Source organism: Arvicola amphibius, chromosome 3 (assembly GCF_903992535.2).
Source record: "Arvicola amphibius chromosome 3, mArvAmp1.2, whole genome shotgun sequence".
NCBI classification, from domain to species: Eukaryota; Metazoa; Chordata; class Mammalia; order Rodentia; family Cricetidae; genus Arvicola; species Arvicola amphibius.
Genome location: NC_052049.1, coordinates 169,033,985 through 169,054,768, shown reverse-complemented (window position 1 = coordinate 169,054,768; position 20,784 = coordinate 169,033,985). Strand labels below are relative to the sequence as shown.

Below are 20,784 nucleotides of genomic sequence, written 5' to 3'. Positions count from 1 at the left end.
GTAATTCTAGCAATTGGGGTGTGGAGGCAGCAGGCATTCAAGGCATCTCAGCTACTTACCAAGTTTTTAGTTAGTCTGGGCTACATAAAACAGTGTTCACAAATAAAAACAAAACATGGGGCTGACAAATGGCCAAGTGGGTAAAAGTACTTGCTGAACAAGCCTAGTCAGCTAAATTCAGTGCCCAGATCCCACAGTGGAAGATAAAACCCCTGAGAGCTGTTCTCTGACCTCCACACTGGTGCCACATCCCTCCCCATAGCTATAAAATAGCGATTTCCCCCTCATTTTAAAAGTTATCAGTTATAAAGAAATGTACAATCAACTTCTTAAGGCAGGAAACGCACAGGCCACAATTGGTCGACAGTGGGTGAGAAGAAGGCTGAGTGACAGAAAGCTCATGGAGGTTATGAGTCTGCCCACATTCTTCACCTTCAAAGTGCTCACCCACATAAAGAAAAACAAGAATGCAGGAAACAGGCTAGAAAGATTATTTACCAAACGTGGTAATGAATGTTTATTATTTTTCTTTTTCTTCTTTATGAACATATATTTTCCAAATGGTCAATAGACAATGTTTTGCACTGACATCCAGGAAATAAAATTAGGAAAATAATAGGAATTTTAAACAATTTTATCTTAATTTTCTGACAAATATTAAATTTATAGGGAATAACATACTTTATATTTCTGGATTTAATCTTTTTCTTTCCTTTCTCATCATATACTCAAAGGGGGAAAAAAGGCAAGTGAAGATAATACAATCTATCCCTTTCCAACTGCTACCAATTATCAATGCTTCAACTGTAACCACAGTAATTAAATGCAGACTGAGCTCAGGGATGGGGCTGGCAGATATAACTACGGAGAATGGTGGGGCGGGCACCTACCAACTCAAATGGACACTGAGGAGTAGTGTTGAGGCAGAGAGGAAAATAACACATTCCACAAATGCATCAGTGAGCCAGTTTCACAGCAAGCCCTAAGTACAGGAATGCTATAAGACCAGGAACAAGGAAAGGTCGTGGAAGGAAGGCTCAGAGCTAGGTCAGAACAGGAAGAGGATGAGTCTAAAGGTTAGTTACTCCAACGTGTGCCTCTTTAGAGAAGAGTCCTGAAAAACCAGGACCATCACGATCCAAAGAGAAATAACTGAAAGAAAATCAGAATAGGTTCTGATGTTTTGGGGAGATAAAAGTCAATAAAGAAAACTGGTCTTAGAGAATAAAGTCTTTGGGGATCACTTTGTAGAGGTCTTCTGACTCCAATACTAATGGGCATAAGGTCACATAAAATAACAATCATACAACAAAAGAGAGGAGGATTCCCAGTCACCACCCTGGGGCAAAACAACAGAAGGAAAGACAGAATGCGGGGTAAGAGCAGTTCCTCAAAGAATGATTCCAAATGAAAATTAAGAAACCAATTCCATTTATAGCCACATCTCAAAGGATAAACTACTTAGGAAGCAATGTAAACAAAGAAATAAAAGACTAAGTTAAAAAATACAAAATACTGAAATAACTAAACAGAAAAACATCCCATGTCTATGGTTGGGGAGACAATAGGCTTAGTCAGAGGGCAATATAACCCAAGTATAGAGTCAGTGCAATCTCTATCAAAACTCCACCTGCCTTTTACGCAGAAATAGAAAAGCAGATCCTCAAATAGATATGGAATTGCAAAGTTGCTCCAAATAGTCAAAAGGCACATATATAGAAGACTGACATTTCAGTTTCAGAACTCACTACAAAGTGACTCAGATCAAGACAGTGCAGTAGTGGCACACATGCCTTGGTGGTAACCAAAGCTCTCTAATTTGACGTAAGACCTGCTCAACAAGAGGGAAATCATGCCTCGAACTGGAAACCTAGCCAACTACCAGGGCTAGTGAAGTCATTGGTCTTGGAGGAGCGCCTACAACTGCCACTTTAATAAACCAGCATAATCCCTAACTATATTCCAAATATTTATCTCAATACCCACAGATAAGTCCTTCACTGAGGAAACTTCTGTTTTATAACAGAAAGAGACCATTACAGAAAGCCACACCAATCAAAATGCAGAGTTGTGAAGCCTAGTCCCAAATACACACACACACACACACACACACACACACACACAAAGCACAACTGCAACTAAGGCTCAGGGATCACTGTGGAAGACAGGAAGGAGGGAAGGAAAGACTAAGAACCAGAGGAACAGGAAGTTGGCTATGAGACGTTAGAAGCTACACTCATAAAGACTCACCAACATGACTGATTAAATATCAGTTGAACGAGGACAACAGACATCTAAAGTGGATTAGAGAAAGTTGATGAGGCCTCAACTCTATATAAACTATAAGCAACTAAGGAATGCTGAGAGCCAGAGAACTAGTCTTCCCCAGGGACAAGCATACCAACCAGTTATTCAATAACAAATGGTTAGTACTGAAAACATACATAAAAGTAATATTATACAGACTGATCAGGCTGTATTTATGTATTTAGGAACACACAAACACAAAATGAAAACAGAGACCATGAATTTGAAAGAGAGGAAGGAGGGTTATATAGAAAGGCTAAGGGGGAGGAAAGAAAGGCAGAAATAATGTAATTATAATCTCAAAAAAATTAGAAATAGTAATAATAGTATGGTTATAATAAGGGCAGCCATTTAAACCAAAAGAACAGAATTGAGCCAGAAATAAAGTCATAAAATTCTTAAGACTCAAGTTTTGATAAGGGTACCAAGATCATTTACCAGAGAAAGACTACTATCTTTTCAGCAAATAACAGTGAGACAGAAGAATGAAACTGGACCCCTACCTCATACTACATATAAAAATTAATTAAAAATAGATCAATGACCTAAATATAAGACTTAAAACCATAAAACTCATAGAAAAAACATACAGTCATATCTTCATAACACTGGATTTGGTAACAGATTTTTTAAAAGATTTATTTATTTATTATGTATACAGTGTTCTGCCTGCATGTATGCCCAAAGGCCAGAAGAGGGCACCAGATCTCATTACAGATGGTTATGAGCCACCATGTGGTTGCTGGGAATTGAACTCAGGACCTCCGCAGGAGCAACCAGTGCTCTTAACCTCTGAGCCATCTCTCCAGCTCTAGTAACATAAGACAGGATACCAAAGCACAAGCAATGGATGACAAAAGCAGATACACCAGTTCATAAAGTTTTTAAAGTTCTATGTAAAAAAAGAAAGAGAGAAAGAAAGAAAAAAAATCTCACTATTACAAAGAGGACAACACATAGACTAGAAGATGATACCTGGAATTCACACCTGGTAAGGGTCTAGAATTCTGGATATATAAACAGGCTTCACAATTCAACAAAAGGCTATTATTGTGATTATAATCTCAAAAAGTTTTAAGAAATAAGAGTAGTATGGTTCTAGCAAAAGGGCAGCCATTTAAACCAACAGAGCAGAACACCAGTCCAATCTAAAAGTGGACAAGGGACTTGAACACCCATTTCTCCAGAAAAGACACAAAATAACCACATGAAAAGATGTTCCACAGTATTCAATACTAGGGTAACAGAAGTCAAAACGAAAACGAGGTACTTCATACTACCCAGAATAACCACAACCAAAAAAAGCAGAAATTTTCAAGAGTTGGCAAAGGTATAGAGAAACAGGGATCACTGCAGTTTTGGGAGGAATGTAAAACAGTCAGTCACTGAAAATATTCCAGCAGTGCCTCAAAAAGTTAAACAGTGTTACCAGATGATTCATGATTCTATTCTAAGTATATATCTAACTTGAACATGTATCCAATTGGGTACTTGCATGTTCTCAGACCATTATTCATAACAGCCAAAATGTACAAACAACTCAAAAGTCCACAAAAAGATGAAGAGCAAATTGTGGTATAAAAACAGAATGAAAAGATATATGTGAACCTCCACAATATTGTGCTACATGAAACTAGCTAGATGAAACACCACATTGTGTGTGAATCCACTCAGATAAATTTATAGAACATGGTTAGTGGAGACTTCAGCCAGTAAAGTTACCTGCCACCAACAATGACCTGAGTTCGATCCCCAAAAACCTCACAGTGGAGAGAAACAATTTCTACATAGGCAGGCAGGCAGGCAGGCAGGCAGATTTTTTTAAATAAGCAGCACTATGAAGACTCATAGGAGACTCAAAAATTCAATTCCACCGTATGAAGGGGGAGGGCCAAGAGAAGAGGGAACAAAACAGGGAAAACAGTACAGGCACAGTAGAAAGGGGCTCTGTGGAGGTAGACAAGGCAAATGCCACCGGCCATGAACTGACGAGGCAGCATTTAGGAATCAGAATGCACAGAATATTGCCATTCTGACTTAGGATAAATGTTTCAATGGTTCAACTACAGTAGCCAAACTTCGCTTCTTGCTGCCAATTTCAGTAAAGTAGGGATAATGCTCTCTCCTAAGGAAGGATAACATTTGTTCATAATTAGATTTTTAAATAACCCATATTTGATGCTGTAAAACTTGTTATTCCTGCAAAACTCTCATGACCCTATCTAGAAAACTAGGCTTTTCACTATACAGTGCTAAGTCCCAAATTTAATTCCTGCGTGACCTGCTCAACTGTACAGAATCTAATAATCCACCAAGTAAATCTTTTCCAAGTGATCCTGACAGGTAACTACAGGTTTCCCAATGCTGCCATTCTGTGGGCAAGCGGCACCTCAGTGAAGAAATCTCCCTTTATGAAGAGTGCCATCGTCACAGCACTTGACAGAATGCATTCCACGAGCTGCCTGTGGCAGGCAACCTTTTCTACCTAGCGCGCTTTAAGCATTCAACATCAGATGCATGAATAGCTGGCTGTTGATAAAAATCAACTACATCAAAGATGGATTTTAAGGAAAAGTTGTTTGTTTTTTTTAAATGCCAGGAATCAGTTAAAATAAGAAAACAGAAGTAACGCTGTGGAGATGCAACTAAAGCAGCATTATGGTGCGGACTTCTTTTCCTGGCTCTGAGACTAAGTAGCTGAGTGGCCTTTGGCACTCAATTCCTGAGCCATCCAGATGATATTAATCCCCCTTCACTGAAAAATTTTGCAATTTTATGACATCACCAGTTGTTTCCAGATGTCAGCCAAAACATAAGTATTCTATGATATCATCCATAATTCCTACATATCAATCAAAACTTTAAAAAAGTTCATGAAACCAAGACAATCTTTAAGGTCTAATCAGAGAAAAGTAACCAATGAATTTTAAACCACTAAATAAACTTATTAATGCAAAATGAAAATGAAGGACTCTTACTTCAAATGTTTCTAATTTATATAAACTAATAAACTGAAAATAAGTAAGTTTGCTGGACGGAGGTGGTGCACAACTTAATCCTTGCACTCTCTGTAAGTTCAAGGCCAGTCGGGACTACAGAGCTAGTTCCAGGACAGCTAAGACTACACAAAGGAAAAAAAAGAAAGAAAGAAAATAAATAAGTTTGTTCATCAAAATTTAGCAAATCTAGTTATACCCAAAGTACAGCCAAAAAAATTTGTTGAGAATATTTAACTACACACAGCAGTTTGCCAGGGCTAGAGAGATAGCTCAGCGGTTAAACACACTGGCTGCTCTTCCAGAAAGTTCTGAGTTTAGTTTCCAGCACACACATGGTAGCTCACTGCAGAGAACTGCCAACATCTAATGGCAGGGAAGGAGCTTTTTGTGTTTTTTTCCACAATTAAAAATGTGCACGGTCTTCAAACCTTGTGGCTATTCAAACACAAACCATGAAAACTGAGAATTGTAATGTACTACTCAGCCACACTGAGTATCTGCTTCATTTACTTCTCTTTCAACCTTAAATATCTTGGCAGAATTGAGTTCACAGTGTATAATTGCATACAGAGGATACAAGGCAAGGATGGTACTTAAAAAAAAAAAATCTAAGATGAATAAAAGATCACTATGCCCTCACTTTGCGCCCCTTTTATTTCAGGCTACCTCCTTCAGACTAAGACCTGTATCCACAAATCCTTGGTAATTCTGCGATACCTGATTACAGAAACTCAAAGCCATCGATCACAAAAGCTGTGTTCTGCTTTGTCTCTGCTAGTGGAGGAAGTCATGTGGACTTGGAGGAAGAATAAGGTCATTTGATCTCAGATAGATGCACTGCCACCTTCCCCCATCAGCAAATACTGTAGCAAATGGCTAAGGCTTTAAATTAAAAAAAAAAAGACCACTCCCAATAAAAATATAGGTCAAAGAAAAATGTATAAGAAAATTACTCCGGGCTGGAGAGATGGCTCAGCGGTTAAGAGCATTGACTGCTCTTCCAAAGGTCTTGAGGTCAATTCCCAGCAACCACATGGTGGCTCACAACCATCTGTAATGGGGTCTGGTGCCCTCTTCTGGCCTTCAGGCATACATGCAGAGAGAATATTGTATACATAATAAATAAATAAATATAAAAAAAAAGAAAAAAAGAAAATTACCCTAAAAAATGTGATTCAGTGTGATTTGTACACTAGCCGAGAGTATAAAAGGTACTTCCCAAATCTCTTTCACTTGTTCCAGTGTTAAAACATAAAATACAACCTCCCTGACATGGAGCCAGAATCCCAGCATCTAGACAATAATTTGGACACTGTGTAAATTACACTGTGATTGGTTTAATAAAGAAGCTGACTGGCCAATAGCTGGACAGGATAAGGTTAGGTGGGAAAACCAGACTAAGGACACTGGGAAGAAACGCAGAGTCAGAGGAGCTGCCAGAGAGACACGAAGAGCAAACAGAAGGTGCAAGATGAAAAAGAGGTAACCCAACATGGCAGAAAGTAGATTAATAGAAATGGGCTAGTTTACATTATAAGAACTAGTTAGTAATAAGCCTGAACTATCAGCCAAGCATTTATAATTAATATTGAGTCTTCAGGTCAGTTATTTTGAAACTAGTGAGTGGGAAGGAAAAGTCCACCTACATGATATGGGAGGTGATGTATGCTGTGAATGTTTTATTGCCATTGGTTAATAAAGAAGCTGCTTTCGGTAAATGGCTTAACAGACTAAAGCCAGACTCGAGATATAAATATAGAGTAGGTGGAATCAGAGAAAAGCCGTGTAGCCGCCTGCAGGACACAAACATACAGGAATGTTTCTAGTAAGAAACAGCCACGTGGCAATACACAGATTAATAGAAATGGGTTGATTTAAGATATAAGTGTTAGCCAATACACTTAAGCTATTGGCCAAACAGTATTGCGAATAATACAGTTTCTGAAGGATTATTTTGTGGTCTGGGCCACAAAGTGTTAGCCAGGAACGAACAAGTGGCCTCCGCCAACACCTACCTTGTTCCCTGACCTAAAAGAAAGCGATTTGAGCAGCTCACACTTACACCACTGACACAGTCAGAGATGGAGACTTGTACCCTGTGCTTCAAGAAGCACTGCCCAAATTCTTTCACAGCTACTCCTAGCAGGAGCACACTGAGGCCAGAGGACTCAGACCTGCCCGCTAATCTAGGCTGATATCACAAAACACAGGGAACTCACGGGCATCACTTCTCCCTGCCAGCAACAAGCAGCAGAGTGCTATCTCAGGAATTCAACTCCAAAGCTATAGGAATTTTTTAAAGGCAAATCACAGAGCTCTCTGTCAAAAGTTAGTTCCACAAGGACAGGCTCCTTGTCTGTTTTATTCAACAAAAATATACCCAGGAACATAAAATAAGGTCATGTTACACATGTAAGTGAATACTGAGTGTTACTGAAGGCAAGCAACCAACCATCTAAATGGTTCAGTAATCTGAGGCTTGGTCTGTTAAAGTAGTGGCAGATAGTAGCCACTCCAGTGGGTTGTGCCTCAGACAGCAGGCCACATACAGTATTTCCTCTTATAGCCAAAAGGAGCTCAAGGGTTGCAGTGACCTGCTCCTCCTGGAATGATCAATAGGTTCTTTCTCTGTCTCCTGCAGCTTATTCCAAGCCCTTTCTCATAACAGAGCAAATGTGCCAGCCTACTCTCATTGGTGGGGCCCAACCAGAAATGAAGCAGCCTGAAATATTTGGATATTTGTTTTTAATACAAAGATGCTGAAACCCCCACCAGTGACTAAAATAAACTGTTCTGAAGCTCATGCAGCATATTCAAATGCATGGCAGCACCTGTATTAGGAGCAACCCTTCTCACATACGCAAAGGCACACTCAGAACACTGGTCACACGCTGCTTCAGCTCACTTTTCTGCTGCTGTGATACGTCAAAGCAACCTGGGGAAGGAGATTGATTTCTTCTTATACAACCAATGAGGGGAGTGAAGCAGGACCCAGAGAGAAACAGAAACTCTCCTACACTTGCTGGCTCACTCACTAGCTCGTGCTAGACAGCTTCTGTTTCTAAGACAGGATGTCTCTATGAAACTTACTCTGTGGACCACGCCTCAGAGATCTGCCTGACTCTGCCTACTGAGTGCTGGGATTAAAGACATGAGCCACCACCGCCTGCCCAGAGATGGCACTATCCACAATGGGCTAGGCCCCGCCATGTCAATCATTCATCAAGAAAATGCCCCACAAATACGTACACAGGACAATCTGATGGGAGCAATTCTTTAATAGAGGCTCCCTCTTTCCAGGTCTGTCAAGCTGACCATCAAGGTCAGCCACCACACATGGCTACCCACAGAGTGAAGGAAGGGATGGAATTAACACTCAAATGTGAACTCCCAACCCAATACTCATCTGCTCACAAGTGTGCATGCACAAACAGACCCAAACCTTACACATTGCTTCTTTTAGCAGACTACTTCCTTCCTCTAGTCAATTATTAAGGAAATAACCATAGGGAGACACAAACAATAAGCATTTAATTAGAGCAGCAGGAGCTACATTGATCCTCTCAACTGAAATAATAAGACTGGACACAACTGACTCACTAGTTTAAATCACCGTCACCAGGCAACAGTGATCCCTGAACAAAGACCATAAGTAGGTGAGTTCTAAGGTTACAGTGCAGAGGAGGGAGGGAGGAAGATGGTTCATCACAGAGTCTGATGACAAAACTCACATATCTGAAAGAGAGAATTGGCTCCTCAAAGTTGTCCACATGAATGTTGTGGCATGTGCATGCACACAGATAAACGGATGGATGGATGGATGGATGGATGGATGGATGGATGGATGGAGACAGACAGACAGACAGACAGACAGACAGACAGACAGGGCTGAGGAAGAAACTGAGGCAACAAAAGTAAACTAAGCTTGTAGCATACACCTGTACCCCAGGTACTCAAGAGGCGAAGGCAAGAGGGTTGCTGTGAGTTTGAGAAGCCAGCTTAAGCTACAGCTTGAGTTCTTGTCTCCAAAAACAAAAACAAAACAAAATCAAAAGATAGTAATATGTTTAAAAGGTCAAAATCCAGAAAGATAAGATTCTAGAGATATGGTTCACAAAACAAATTACTAGAAAGGAGAGCTAAACAAGGTAAGAAATTCAAGGTCTGGAGGGTTGAGTTCCAGTGTCCTAATGGGACATGCATATAAGGAAGCCATTCAAGGGCAGAGAAAGTGTAAAAGTGAACAGTGCCCAGCACTTGGAATCTGGATCCATTCCCACCAGCCAGACTGGAGGGCCTCATGCTTCACGGTTTGCTGGGGATAAATACAGAAGTGTCTTGACTCACTGGTAAGGAATAATGAGCCCGATTACTTCATTCTGTTTTGTCCCATCCAACAAACCTTATAAGCAACATCCAGAAGACTCAAACTGTTTCCAAGTAATTTAACTGCATCCCAGAACAAAATCCAAGCATTTTTAAAGGACTACATAAATGTTCAGCAGCCAGGCATGCTGGCACATACCTACAATTCCAGCATGTAGGAAAATGAAGGAGGATCATATGTTCAAGGCCAGCCTGCATCATAGAACAAGTGTCTGCCTAAAACCAACAAGAGCAAAAACATAAAGTAAGGAAAAGAAAGGCAAGTAGGCAGGCTGAGGAGATGCTCAGTTGATAACATGCTTGCTACAGGAGTGAGAACCTGAGTTTAGACCCCAGCAGATTGAGTTGCTACAGTATCTTGATAACAGCCTGTGTCACTATCTGAAGTATATCACCAGCGGGAAAACAGTCTGTTAACTGATGACTCCCAAGAACTGAAAGACAGCTGCAAGTGTTACAAGCTGTGCATCTTATAGTCAATGAGGCAGAGCATTCAAGTCAAAAGGTTGACTCTTCTGAGCTCCATCTCAGATCAACTACAGGAACTGAGGGCCTGGCTCAGGAGACACAGCATCTACCTGGCATTCATGAAGACCTGGCTTGATCTCCAGCACCATATTAACCAGGTATGGTGGACACCTGGAATGCCAGGGCTTTGTGGGGAGGGAGGTAAGTCAGGAGGACCAGAAGTTCAGACTGCTACACCAGTTCGTACATCTAGGAATCTGCAGGTTGTTGCAGCTCCCCAGCTGAATTTCAGTAAGCACCAAACAGACTGCTAACATGTTAGCACAGGGTAGAAAGTGCACTTCTGAGCTGCATAACTGCTCACAACTGAGACCTCCAGAAAATTGTGTAATTTTCCTGAATCTTGGTTGTATCTGTTTAAAAAGTAACCAATAGGGGCTGGAGAGATGGCTCAGAGGTTAAGAACACTGGCTTCTCTACCAGAGGTTCTGAGTTCAATTCCCAGCACCCACATGGTGGCTCACAACCATCTGTAATGAGATCTGGTACTCTCTTCTGGCCTGCAGACAAAAATGCAAGCAGAACACTATATACATAATAAATCTTTAAGAAATAAACTGTTCTGGTGTTGCTGAAGAGCATGTGTGAAGTACCTGGTATGTGTAAGATGTGTTTGCTCTCTCTAGATTACAGGCATCTCCCAAGTTAAGAGCTGTGTGCATTTTATTCCAGCTTAAAATGTAAGTAAGACTGTTACTCAGCATTGTCATTGCTGGGAGCAGCAAAATAAACTGCTCAGTAAGCGCTTACTACACAACTCGGCCCTACACACACGTGTGTTTTGGCAAGGAACATTTTAGGAAGTGCTACACAAGGGAATGCTGTTTGGTAACATCCAGATTAGAGCATACATCAACAAGAATAACACACAAAAAAGTGTATTTCTACTATAATTTCAGAGTAACTTAATGGTTTGGTCTCAAGTACAGGATATTCTTATCTCTCAGACTAGCAAGATCTGTAAGGACAGTGACATAATGCCAGCAAAAACCAAAGTGATGCTTGACAGTTTCTCAATTCCAAGTGCTCGAGGAAAGAAATGGGCACCTTCCATTTACTCTTGAAGTGAACCTTGAAACCCAAGCAGCATTTTAGGCAGCACCTTCAGAATTCACTCATTAACTCAGGATATGACTCACAGAGGACAAGTTTAGCCATAATTGGATAGAATTTTCCTCCATATGTGCGATGGGGAAAGAAATTCAAACCCACAATTGCACAATGTCTCAGCCCCACTCTCCCAATGAAGAACACATGGGCTCAGATTAAGCTGTGCCAATACCACCAACCCCAACGTAACGCCTAGGGTTAAGGGTTCACTTCAGGATGCTAACCCACTCCAGCCAAAGCTGCCCTGTGGCAGGTTATGCCAGTACCACCAGCACGGAGTACATCAGCCCTCCCTCCCAACCAGAATTTAGCCTCAGATTTTGGAAGAGAGGAGTCTGGCTAGGAAGAATAATTGGCTCATCATACTTTTCTTTTTCCTCAACTGCCTTTCCCATAAAGACACCCAAATCTAAACCACGGACTCTGAAGAAGACCTTCTCTTTAGCCCCGAGGTCTCCTTCCTTTAAGCCTCCCAATTCTTTGCAATAAACCGGCCCCACCTCTTTACTTGCTCCCCCAATCCACGAACCATGGCAGGTGTCTTAACTATGACCAAGGGGCGGTTTCTATAACCCAGTACTGACTACATGCTCCTTTTCCTAAATTCTGCTTTACTTGTTTTGGAATGATTTGTTTTGTTGGCTGGGTTTTGTTGTTTTGTTTGGCAAGGGGGGTGGAGGATGGGGGTGGGGTCAAGAGTCTGGCCTGGAAGTCCTGATCTTCCTGCCTCCAAGTCTGGAGTACTGCCCAAATGCTTCCACAGCTTTCCCTTTCTTCAAATCTCTAACCCACCATCCAAAAACCTCCCAGTTGTCCTTGTCTCTTCTTTGCTCCCTGTTCTCATCCCAGCCACTTCTGAGTTCTGTATTTCACACACATCTGCCTACACACCCCATGCCACCCTTCAGTGCTTCTTTTTCTCTCTTCTGCCTGCCCAGCTCAACATTGAGATGAGATGTAAATGATTTCTTTCCTGGGTTCCCTTCCCCAAATGCTCCAAGCCTCTCTTTCCTCTCTCAAATGTAATTATTCCTACAAATAAACATTAACCACAGAGGGAAGCAACCCTGCCCATCACTTAGCCCTATCAATCACAGTCAAAAGGCATCACTCCTCCAATAATGTATCAATCCAAAATGGAACTCTTTACATGGAAAAATCCCCCAACAAAATCCTCAGCTCAAGAAGAGGAATCTAATCATTTTTAGTCATTATCTTTACAATACATAACACTTGATTTGGTTTCAATTTTCTTTCCCTAGACCGCTCTGAAGAGCAAGAGTCTAAAACCAGTGTGAACTGACTTTAAATAAACTGTGAACAAGCACGGCTCTCCCAGAAGCGATTCAGTGTGAAAGGAGAAGCAAGCCATCCTGAGGAAATGTTGACCTGGTCCACATCTCTCAGACGCTGTCTTCACCCCTATGCACGCCTAGGGACCACAGCTCCCTGTCACAGGCGTCACTGTCACCATGACTTCCTACCCACTGGCATCGTAGTCCCAAAACCTCTGGCACTGCTCCAGCAGTCACAGAGCACAGGGCTATGGCAGCAAACCTAAGAGGACACTGACAGTAACCAGGACCACAAACTAGCACTGCTTAAGATCTGGCTTAACTGCAGCTCTTAGAGGACTGGAGGAAGCAGCAGGGACAGCTGGGTCAAGGCCTCGCTTTCTCCATGTCCACAACACCCTGGATCAAGGTCCTCACAGTTAAAATGTGGGCGCTGGTAGCCAGTGCTGTAGTCAGTATTAGACAGTATTAAGAGCCACAGGCAGGGCCTCATGTGACATGGGATTAAACCCCCCCAAGAGCTGGCAACTCTTCAGAAAAAGCGGACTTCCACCAGGACCACATGCAAAGGGCATAGACTAAGGACCCACCACAAGCCTGTTTCATCAGTGCTAAGGTAAAAACCTCTCCCTGCATCGGAATTCATGTTACGATTCTAAACCCCAGGTAAGACAGATAAGTAAGCAGGGCCTCTGGAGGGGACTAGGTCAGAACGATGTGAGTGGGACTAGTGCCCCTGTAATGAAGACCACAGAGCCCACTTCACACTCTCACTGTGTGAGAACACAGCTAGGATATCTATGAAGCAGAAAGAAAGCCCTCACCAGAAACCTCCCCACCAGCACTTTGATGGTGGCATTCCCAGCAACCAGAACTGCGAAAAACACATTTCTGTTGCTTCTAAGCACTTCAGTTTGTGGGATCTTGTTTCAGCTGCCCCTGTGTACAGGATGAACGCGGTAGTACACACCTATAAGGACGATGTATCTAACACAAACGACTCCCACACATCAGCAGCACTCCCTCCACCACTCTCCCTACAGAACAACTGCCACAAGTCATCTTCAGTAAGGACCAAGCTTAGCCGCCATTACACAGCTAAGAATGTCTCAAGGCTTTAGACAGTAAAGGAACCGCATATCAAGCCAAGATAGAAAGAGGAAAACATCATATATTTTAGCAAACTTTTGCTGATGGAAAGCAGGTAGAGGAGATCACAACCCCCATGATCCCTCAGAGGCTCAGTTCTAGAGGTACCTAGGAGGTACTAAAGGCTGCCCAGAAGTCAGGACTCACAAGGAAGGAGTCACTCTGCAAATACTCAAAGCTGCAGGTCCCCAGGTTCAGCAGGAGTCCCCAGGTCAAGGAAATAGAGCCAAAAGGGAGGGGATTTTATAGCCAGTAGTCAAAGCCTATAACCCAAAGGGTGATAACTTCCATTCCTCCCCCAGCCAGGTAGTCCATATCCTGACAGCTGATTTATCACCCAGCATTCCAGAGACAGGAAGTTCCCAGAGGCTTCTTTACCGACACTGAGCAGAACCCTAATTGGATACAAACTCTGGTGTTTTGGACAGGCTTCCAGCACAAAGTCCACCTGCACTGCAGCAGACATCAGGATTCATCCACATCTCTCCTGTCAATCCCAGGACACATCAGGATTCATCCACATCTCTCCTGTCAATCCCAGGACCCATCAGGATTCATCCACATCTCTCCTGTCAATCACAGGACACATCAGGATTCATCCACATCTCGCCTGTCAATCCCAGCAGACATCAGGATTCATCCACATCTCTCCTGTCAATCCCAGCAGACATCAGGACTCATCCACATCTCTCCTGTCAATCCCAGCAGACATCAGGACTCATCCACATCTCTCCTGTCAATCCCAGGAGGCTTCAGGATTCATCCACATCTCTCCTGTCAATCCCAGGATGCATCAGCATTCATCCACATCTCTCCTGTCAATCCAAGCTATCTCACTCCTCACTAACAAAGCCAAGGATCATCCATCTATGACCATAAGCAGAACTGAAACAGAAAGGCAAAAAAAAAAAAAGTAATACACACCTCTGATAAAAATGAGGATGACACACTCATAAGACACAATGAAATATAGAGAACAAAAATCCTAAAACTTACAAATATTTTTTAGATGAAAGGGAGAACTCTCTGTCTACTAGCTTCATTACAAAGAAATAAAAGGTAAGGTAAGAAAACTTCAAGATCAACTTGGGAGACTCAATAGACACAGGTCAGCCATCTCCAAAAAAATATATGGGAAAAAATAAGGCATAGGATATTATTTAAAAAGCGAACAAACCCTCCCAAAATTGGAAGGCTTTACATCCAGATTAACAAATGAACCCAAATGCTTGCTTATAAAACTTCAGAATGCTGCCAGGCGGTGGTGGCACACACTTTTAATCCCAGCACTCAGGAGGCAGAGCCAGGCAGATCTCTGGAGTTTGAGGCCAGCCTGGTCTACAGAGCAAGTTCCAGGACAGGCCCCAAAGCCACAGAGAAACCCTGTCTCAACAAACAAACAAGCAAAACACTTTAGAATGCCAGAGGAAAACACTCTGAAAGTCTAATAACTGTGTGTGGGGTGAGGGTGGGGGGTTAAAAATGATTTCAGATCTTTTATTTGAAATTCTTACAAGAAAAATTACTGTTAGAATTGTAAAAAATCTAAAATTCTAAAGTCAGTCAGACTGTCTACAAAGTGTGAGGATAAAATGAAAATGTTCAGACATGTTGGGCCTCTTCCCCATGCACCCCACCATTCTGAGGACTGTGCTGAGGATATACACAATCAGCAAAGGAAAGCAAATCAAGAAAGCAGAAGACACGAGACAAAAAGAGGGCAGAGGAGGCACAAAGTGCTACTGTCCAGCCTGAAGCAAGAGTATGAAGGACACTAAATCAAGACATCGCTAGGAGAAATCCAATGGAACTAACAGATGTCTTGAAATGCTACCTGAAAGGGGGTTGGGAGAAGGGAGGAATCAGAAGCACTCAGCACGTACCTGAGGGAATACATGCACAGACACAAGGCAGACTAATCAGAAAAGCTCAAAATCCAACTCTTTGCTCCTGGGGAAACAAAAAATGGAGTGCGGGTGGAGTGGCCAGTTTCTATTCAATTCAGACAAGGACAATATACTGTATTTGTATACAGTAATATCAATACTGACTTCTGGCTTTAAAATGCACTGGAGGGGCTCAGAGGTTAAGAGCACTGGCTGCTCTTCCAGAGGACCTAGGTTCAATTCCCAGCATCCCACGAGGCAGCTCACAACTGTCTGTAACTTTAGTTCCAGGGGATCTATCACTCTCATATAGGCAAAACTTGAATGCACATGAAATAAAAATAAATAAATCATTTAAAGATTTTTTTTTTAACTGCATTGGAGAGTATGGTGTATAGGAATGATTCTGGAAGACAAATGCTCATTCCACACTGGTGCAGAAATTCAAAAGAAAAACATGGAAAAAATAAACAGAAGAACAGTTGAGAGAACTATGACCACTGGGGAAATGGAGCCCAGAGAGCAAAAAGGCCAAAGGCAGGGAGGGTACTGATAGTTTCTGGGTTAAGCCCTCTTTTGCTATTGGATGTTTTCAGCTGTGTGCTTGTAGTGGATTAAAACCACTTCTATCAAGCACGACTAGTTCAACATATAAAGTTGTCACTACTGAATTCTAGGTTTTTACTTGGCATTCTGAACCCACTGTCTTAGAAACGCTGTGAAATGAAGATTAGCTTATCTAAGCTTTTGGAAGGCATTCAACCATTTAAACATATGAAAATATGTAGGAACGCACTATTCCAAGGAGTGCACACCATAACAGCCACGTTCAGGAGGCCCTGCTGACATCCCTCTTCTTACTCTTTGCCATCCAGACAAAGCCAGAGAATCCTTCAAAGGCAGCGCCTCTGAGTGTGACATTAAGGGATAGAAAGAGGCCCTAGCTCTGGTAGATGAAGACTTAGACACTACACTGTAATAGGTCAACTCAGTTTGCTAGGCAGAAAATACTTCAGCGTAGATGAGAAACTAGGAGGCAAGATCCCCACTTCCACATCACACACTGCCAGGAGTGAGCATACTCGTTGAGTGTTCATCAATCCTAAGAAAATCAGTTCCTGGCTACAAAAGAATCACTTCAAGTACTAATGAGCAGTGGTCTCTTTTCTAACAGGCCATAATCAAACTTCTATATGCACAGTATCTTCATACCTTAAACTTAGTCTGCAGCCAGCAAACACTGTTTTGTGTGGACACAAACCATATGTGTAATATATGAAATAAGCCATGTCACCTCAAGCAAGTTATTTAAAGCCTCACTTTCCTCATCTCCCATGACACTTATCCCACTGGATAACAAGAAACTTGAGAAGAAGTAACATGTATAAGTTTACACTGCTCCCCCAGCAAGATGGCTCAGCAGATAAAGGTGCTAGAAGTCATGGTGGGTCACCTGAGCTCAAGTCGTAGGACCCATATTGTGGAAGGGGACAAGCTACTCCCTCAAGTTGTCCTCTGATCTCCACGCAACAAACACATCGTGGGACACACACAAATATAAATAAATAAATAAATAAATAAATAAATAAATAAATAAATAAATAAATAAAGCAAGCAAGCAAACTTCTAATGTGCAACATATCTACATACGTGTAAGCACTCGGTCCATGTCTGCAGCTAGCTGTCTTTGTCCCCAACTTCCATCCTGGCTGAGACAGGAGAAGAGGAAGTGCATGTCGATAAAGTCACAACTGTGTAAGTTCTTTCAACAACAACAACAACAACAGACAACACTTTACAACAGCATGCCTAGCCTTGGAGTTGCTTTACAAACCGTCATTTTTCTTAAGCCCTTCTCCCATGTTCCAAGAGCAACTGAGATGCAGTTTCAATTCTGTTAGATGAAATTCAGACTACAAGGAGGATTAAGACAGGACATTACAAAAACACAAGTCCTCTTTGGTTAGAATAGGAACCCACACATATAGCAAAGTCTAAACAGTCTGCTAAAAGCAATTTCATTCCGATGCTGAGCTCTCTCAACAGACCTCAAGAAACTCCACTAACAGACTAACAGGCAGGCCTGTGAGCTCGAGGCCAACCTGGTCTACACAGTGGATTCCAGACCAGCCCAGGATACTGAGTCCCTGTCTCCAAAATGGGGGGGGGGGGGGGGAAGGAAAAAAGAAACTCCTCTCTCTCACACACACACACAGAGGGAGAGAGAGGAGAGAGGGAGAAACATGAGCGCCCACAAAAATAAAAGTGACAGAAATGGATGTTTTGGAGGCGAACTTTTCAGTTCCAACACTCCACTCAGAAACGCCACACCCTGAGACCAAGAGGACTGCCTTAATGCACAAAAGGTGAAAGTTGGGTATGGTCAACAACCAGAGACTTCCTTCTGATGGCTGGCCAGGCCTTCCTTGAAGGGCTGACCTTTCGAATCCAAAGTTCCAAGCGGAGGGGGGGGAATCATTTTCCAAACGGACTCCCACACAACGGAGCTAACCAGGTAAATGCAACTACTGACCGACCCAAAGCCAACTTCTCGCTCCTGGGTCTGCAGAGCAGGCGAGTGGCCTGGAATCGCAGCCCCAGGTCACACTCAACGATCCCCAAGACCAACCTCAAAGCAGCAGGTCCGATCGGCCCTAAGGTGTGCAGGATGCCACACACCCGGGGCGTCCGGCTCACCTTGCCCCCACTCGCTAACCAGAGAGCACGCGCGCAGCAGCGTGGCCTCTGGGCCACCCACAACAAGCTAAGGGACGGCCACCCAGGTCCGAAGCGCCGACTCCGAGGCTCCGGAGCTCCGCGGCCTAGAGTGACCCGCGCAGAGAGGCTGCGGCGAGAGCGGGCGAGCGAGCGCGCGCGGGCGGGCAGCAGCACCGCGGGCTCACGAGGCCCCGGGAGCGGCGCTACTCACCAAGCAGCCGGCGCACCTCGTCCTCGCTCAGGTAGAGGCTCACGCTGGGCCCCGCAGGAGCGGCGGCCAGGGCCGGGGACCGCGGGGCGGCGGCGGGCAGCAGCGCCAGCAGCAGCAGCAGCAGCGGCGGCGGCGGGGCCTTCAGGCCGCCGGTCCCCGGGACGTCGCCCCGGCCCGCGCGCATGGCCGCCGCCGAGCAGGAGCGTCCGCCGCCCGCCGCGCCTCCGCGCACCCCGGCCCCGAGCGCCTCACAGCCCCGAGCCGGGGGCGGCCGGCCAGCTCATAGCGCCGCCGCTTCAGACCGGCCGCCCGGGAACGGGAGGGCGGGGGAGGGAGGGAGCTACCGGCGGAGACGCGCGCGTGCGCGTGGCCGAGGGCGCGCACGCACGCTCCGCCCGGCTGAAAGCGCCCGGGTCTGGAACGCGCGTGCACGCGGGGGCGTCGCAGACTTGAAGTCGTGGTTGGGGCAGCGAGTCCTGGTTGATATAAATAACATACGTTGTTTACATGTGTGGAATGTGCAAAGAATGAAGAAAATAAGATAAAGAGGAACAAGTTAATCCAAAAATAATGAAGTGACCTGACCAGGCGAAGGGTTCTGGGTGCAGCCTCTGTAAAGATAGCCAGTCCCTGGCCCACATTGTTGATTGCTGGGGTTGATTGGTCCACGGTAAACCTCTGATCCTTTCATTCTTCCCCAGATGCGCCCCAAGTCTTGGGTGCATTCGGATGCTGTTTTATTTAGTGAGACGGTGTGGGCAAGTAGTCTTCCCTTAAACCATCGTCAGAAGTCAGTCTTGACGACCTTCTCGAGTCTGTTTCCTGGGATTTATATGCCCCACACTTTCCAGAAAGACCTAGGCAAACTTTAATAAGCTTGTTTTTATTTTATATCTTGGCTTTTGTTCTTTTGTTTGGGCTTGGGTTTTGGTTTGTTTGTTTGTTTGTTTGTTTGTTTGAGACAGGGTCTCACTAAGTGGCCCTTGCTGGCCTGGAACTTGATATGCATACCAGGCTGACCTCAAACTCACAGAAGTCCGCCTGCCTCTGCTTCCTAAGTGCTCAGATTAAAGGCGTTCGCCACCACGCCCAGAAAATTTGTTTTTATGTGCGACGAATTTGTATTTCTTATTCTACTTCGCTGTAAGTCAACAAGCGTCTGGAGTTTTAACCTGTGGCCTATGCCAGCCCACCCCCTCCCAATATGCAGCATATGTATGCTATGAATTGCTGTCTGTGTCCATGGACGCTTCCACATACACCAAAGTGGTTTTTCATTTCATTGCTTGCTCTAGGAAGCCTTTGTCTCCCTAAACAAGCTAAGAATCTCTGATATACCCCAGAGCCCCAGAGACTCTGAAAAAGAATATGGGGGGGGGGGGCTGGAGAGATGGCTCAGAGGTTAAGAGCACTGCCAGCTTTTCCAAAGGTCCTGAGTTCAATTCCCAGCAACCACATGGTGGCTCACAACCATCTGTAATGGGGTCTGGTGCCCTCTTCTGGCCTGAGGACATACACACAGACAGAATATTGTATGCATAATAAATAAATATTTTTTAAAAAATATTGGGGAGCTCCCTACCATAACAACCAAGCTCATGCCAAGAGTTATCACTCAGGTTGGCTCCCAAGTGTCCCACCTCAGTTCCTCCGGACCAGGGTCATCCCATCCTTGTGGCCTGTGCACTGACCTCATGCCTCCCTCCGTGCCTGTAGAGAGCAGCTGCTCTCTGCCCTGCCCGGCTTCAAGCTCACAGTTGCCCCTAAGAGATGCTATTTTTATCCCCTGCCAGGGCAGGAAGAGAGAGACTGAGGAGGAAGGGAAGTGTTGGACAATGATTTTTTTTTTCCTCTCTCCTGTAGTGAGAGGGCTGGATTCCATTTGGAGACAAGCTGGCCTCAATTTGTCAAGCTTTAATTCCCCAGCACGGAATACAGTGCCCATAGCCCTGCAGGAAGAGACTGGGAATTGGGAATGAACTGAATGAAAAGCGTGCCATCAGTGAAAGGTGAAAAACACAGAAGTCTGCTGCGGCCACTGCTACCTGGGAGGGAACGAGGGCTCCTTCAGGAAAGACCTGAAGGTGGAAACCCGCTGTGTGAACAGGGCTCTCTATTCAAGAAAACAAAAGGCAGGAGGGGATTGTGGGGAGGGGGTGTGTTACTTTAAGGCGAAGATACAGCATCCACATTTT

General features: G+C 44.0%; 1 protein-coding gene across 2 annotated transcripts in view; it reads right to left on the bottom strand.

Moving 5' to 3' along the window:
• Positions 1-18,773, bottom strand: part of Ryk (receptor like tyrosine kinase) — a 78,142-nt gene extending 59,369 nt beyond the window's left edge. For both annotated transcript variants that reach the window (XM_038323950.2, XM_038323951.2), the window contains exon 1: positions 18,590-18,773. In XM_038323950.2, coding sequence (XP_038179878.1) covers positions 18,590-18,773 — 184 coding nt within the window. The remainder of the gene's footprint in view (positions 1-18,589) is intronic.
• Positions 18,774-20,784: the final 2,011 nt, after the last annotated feature.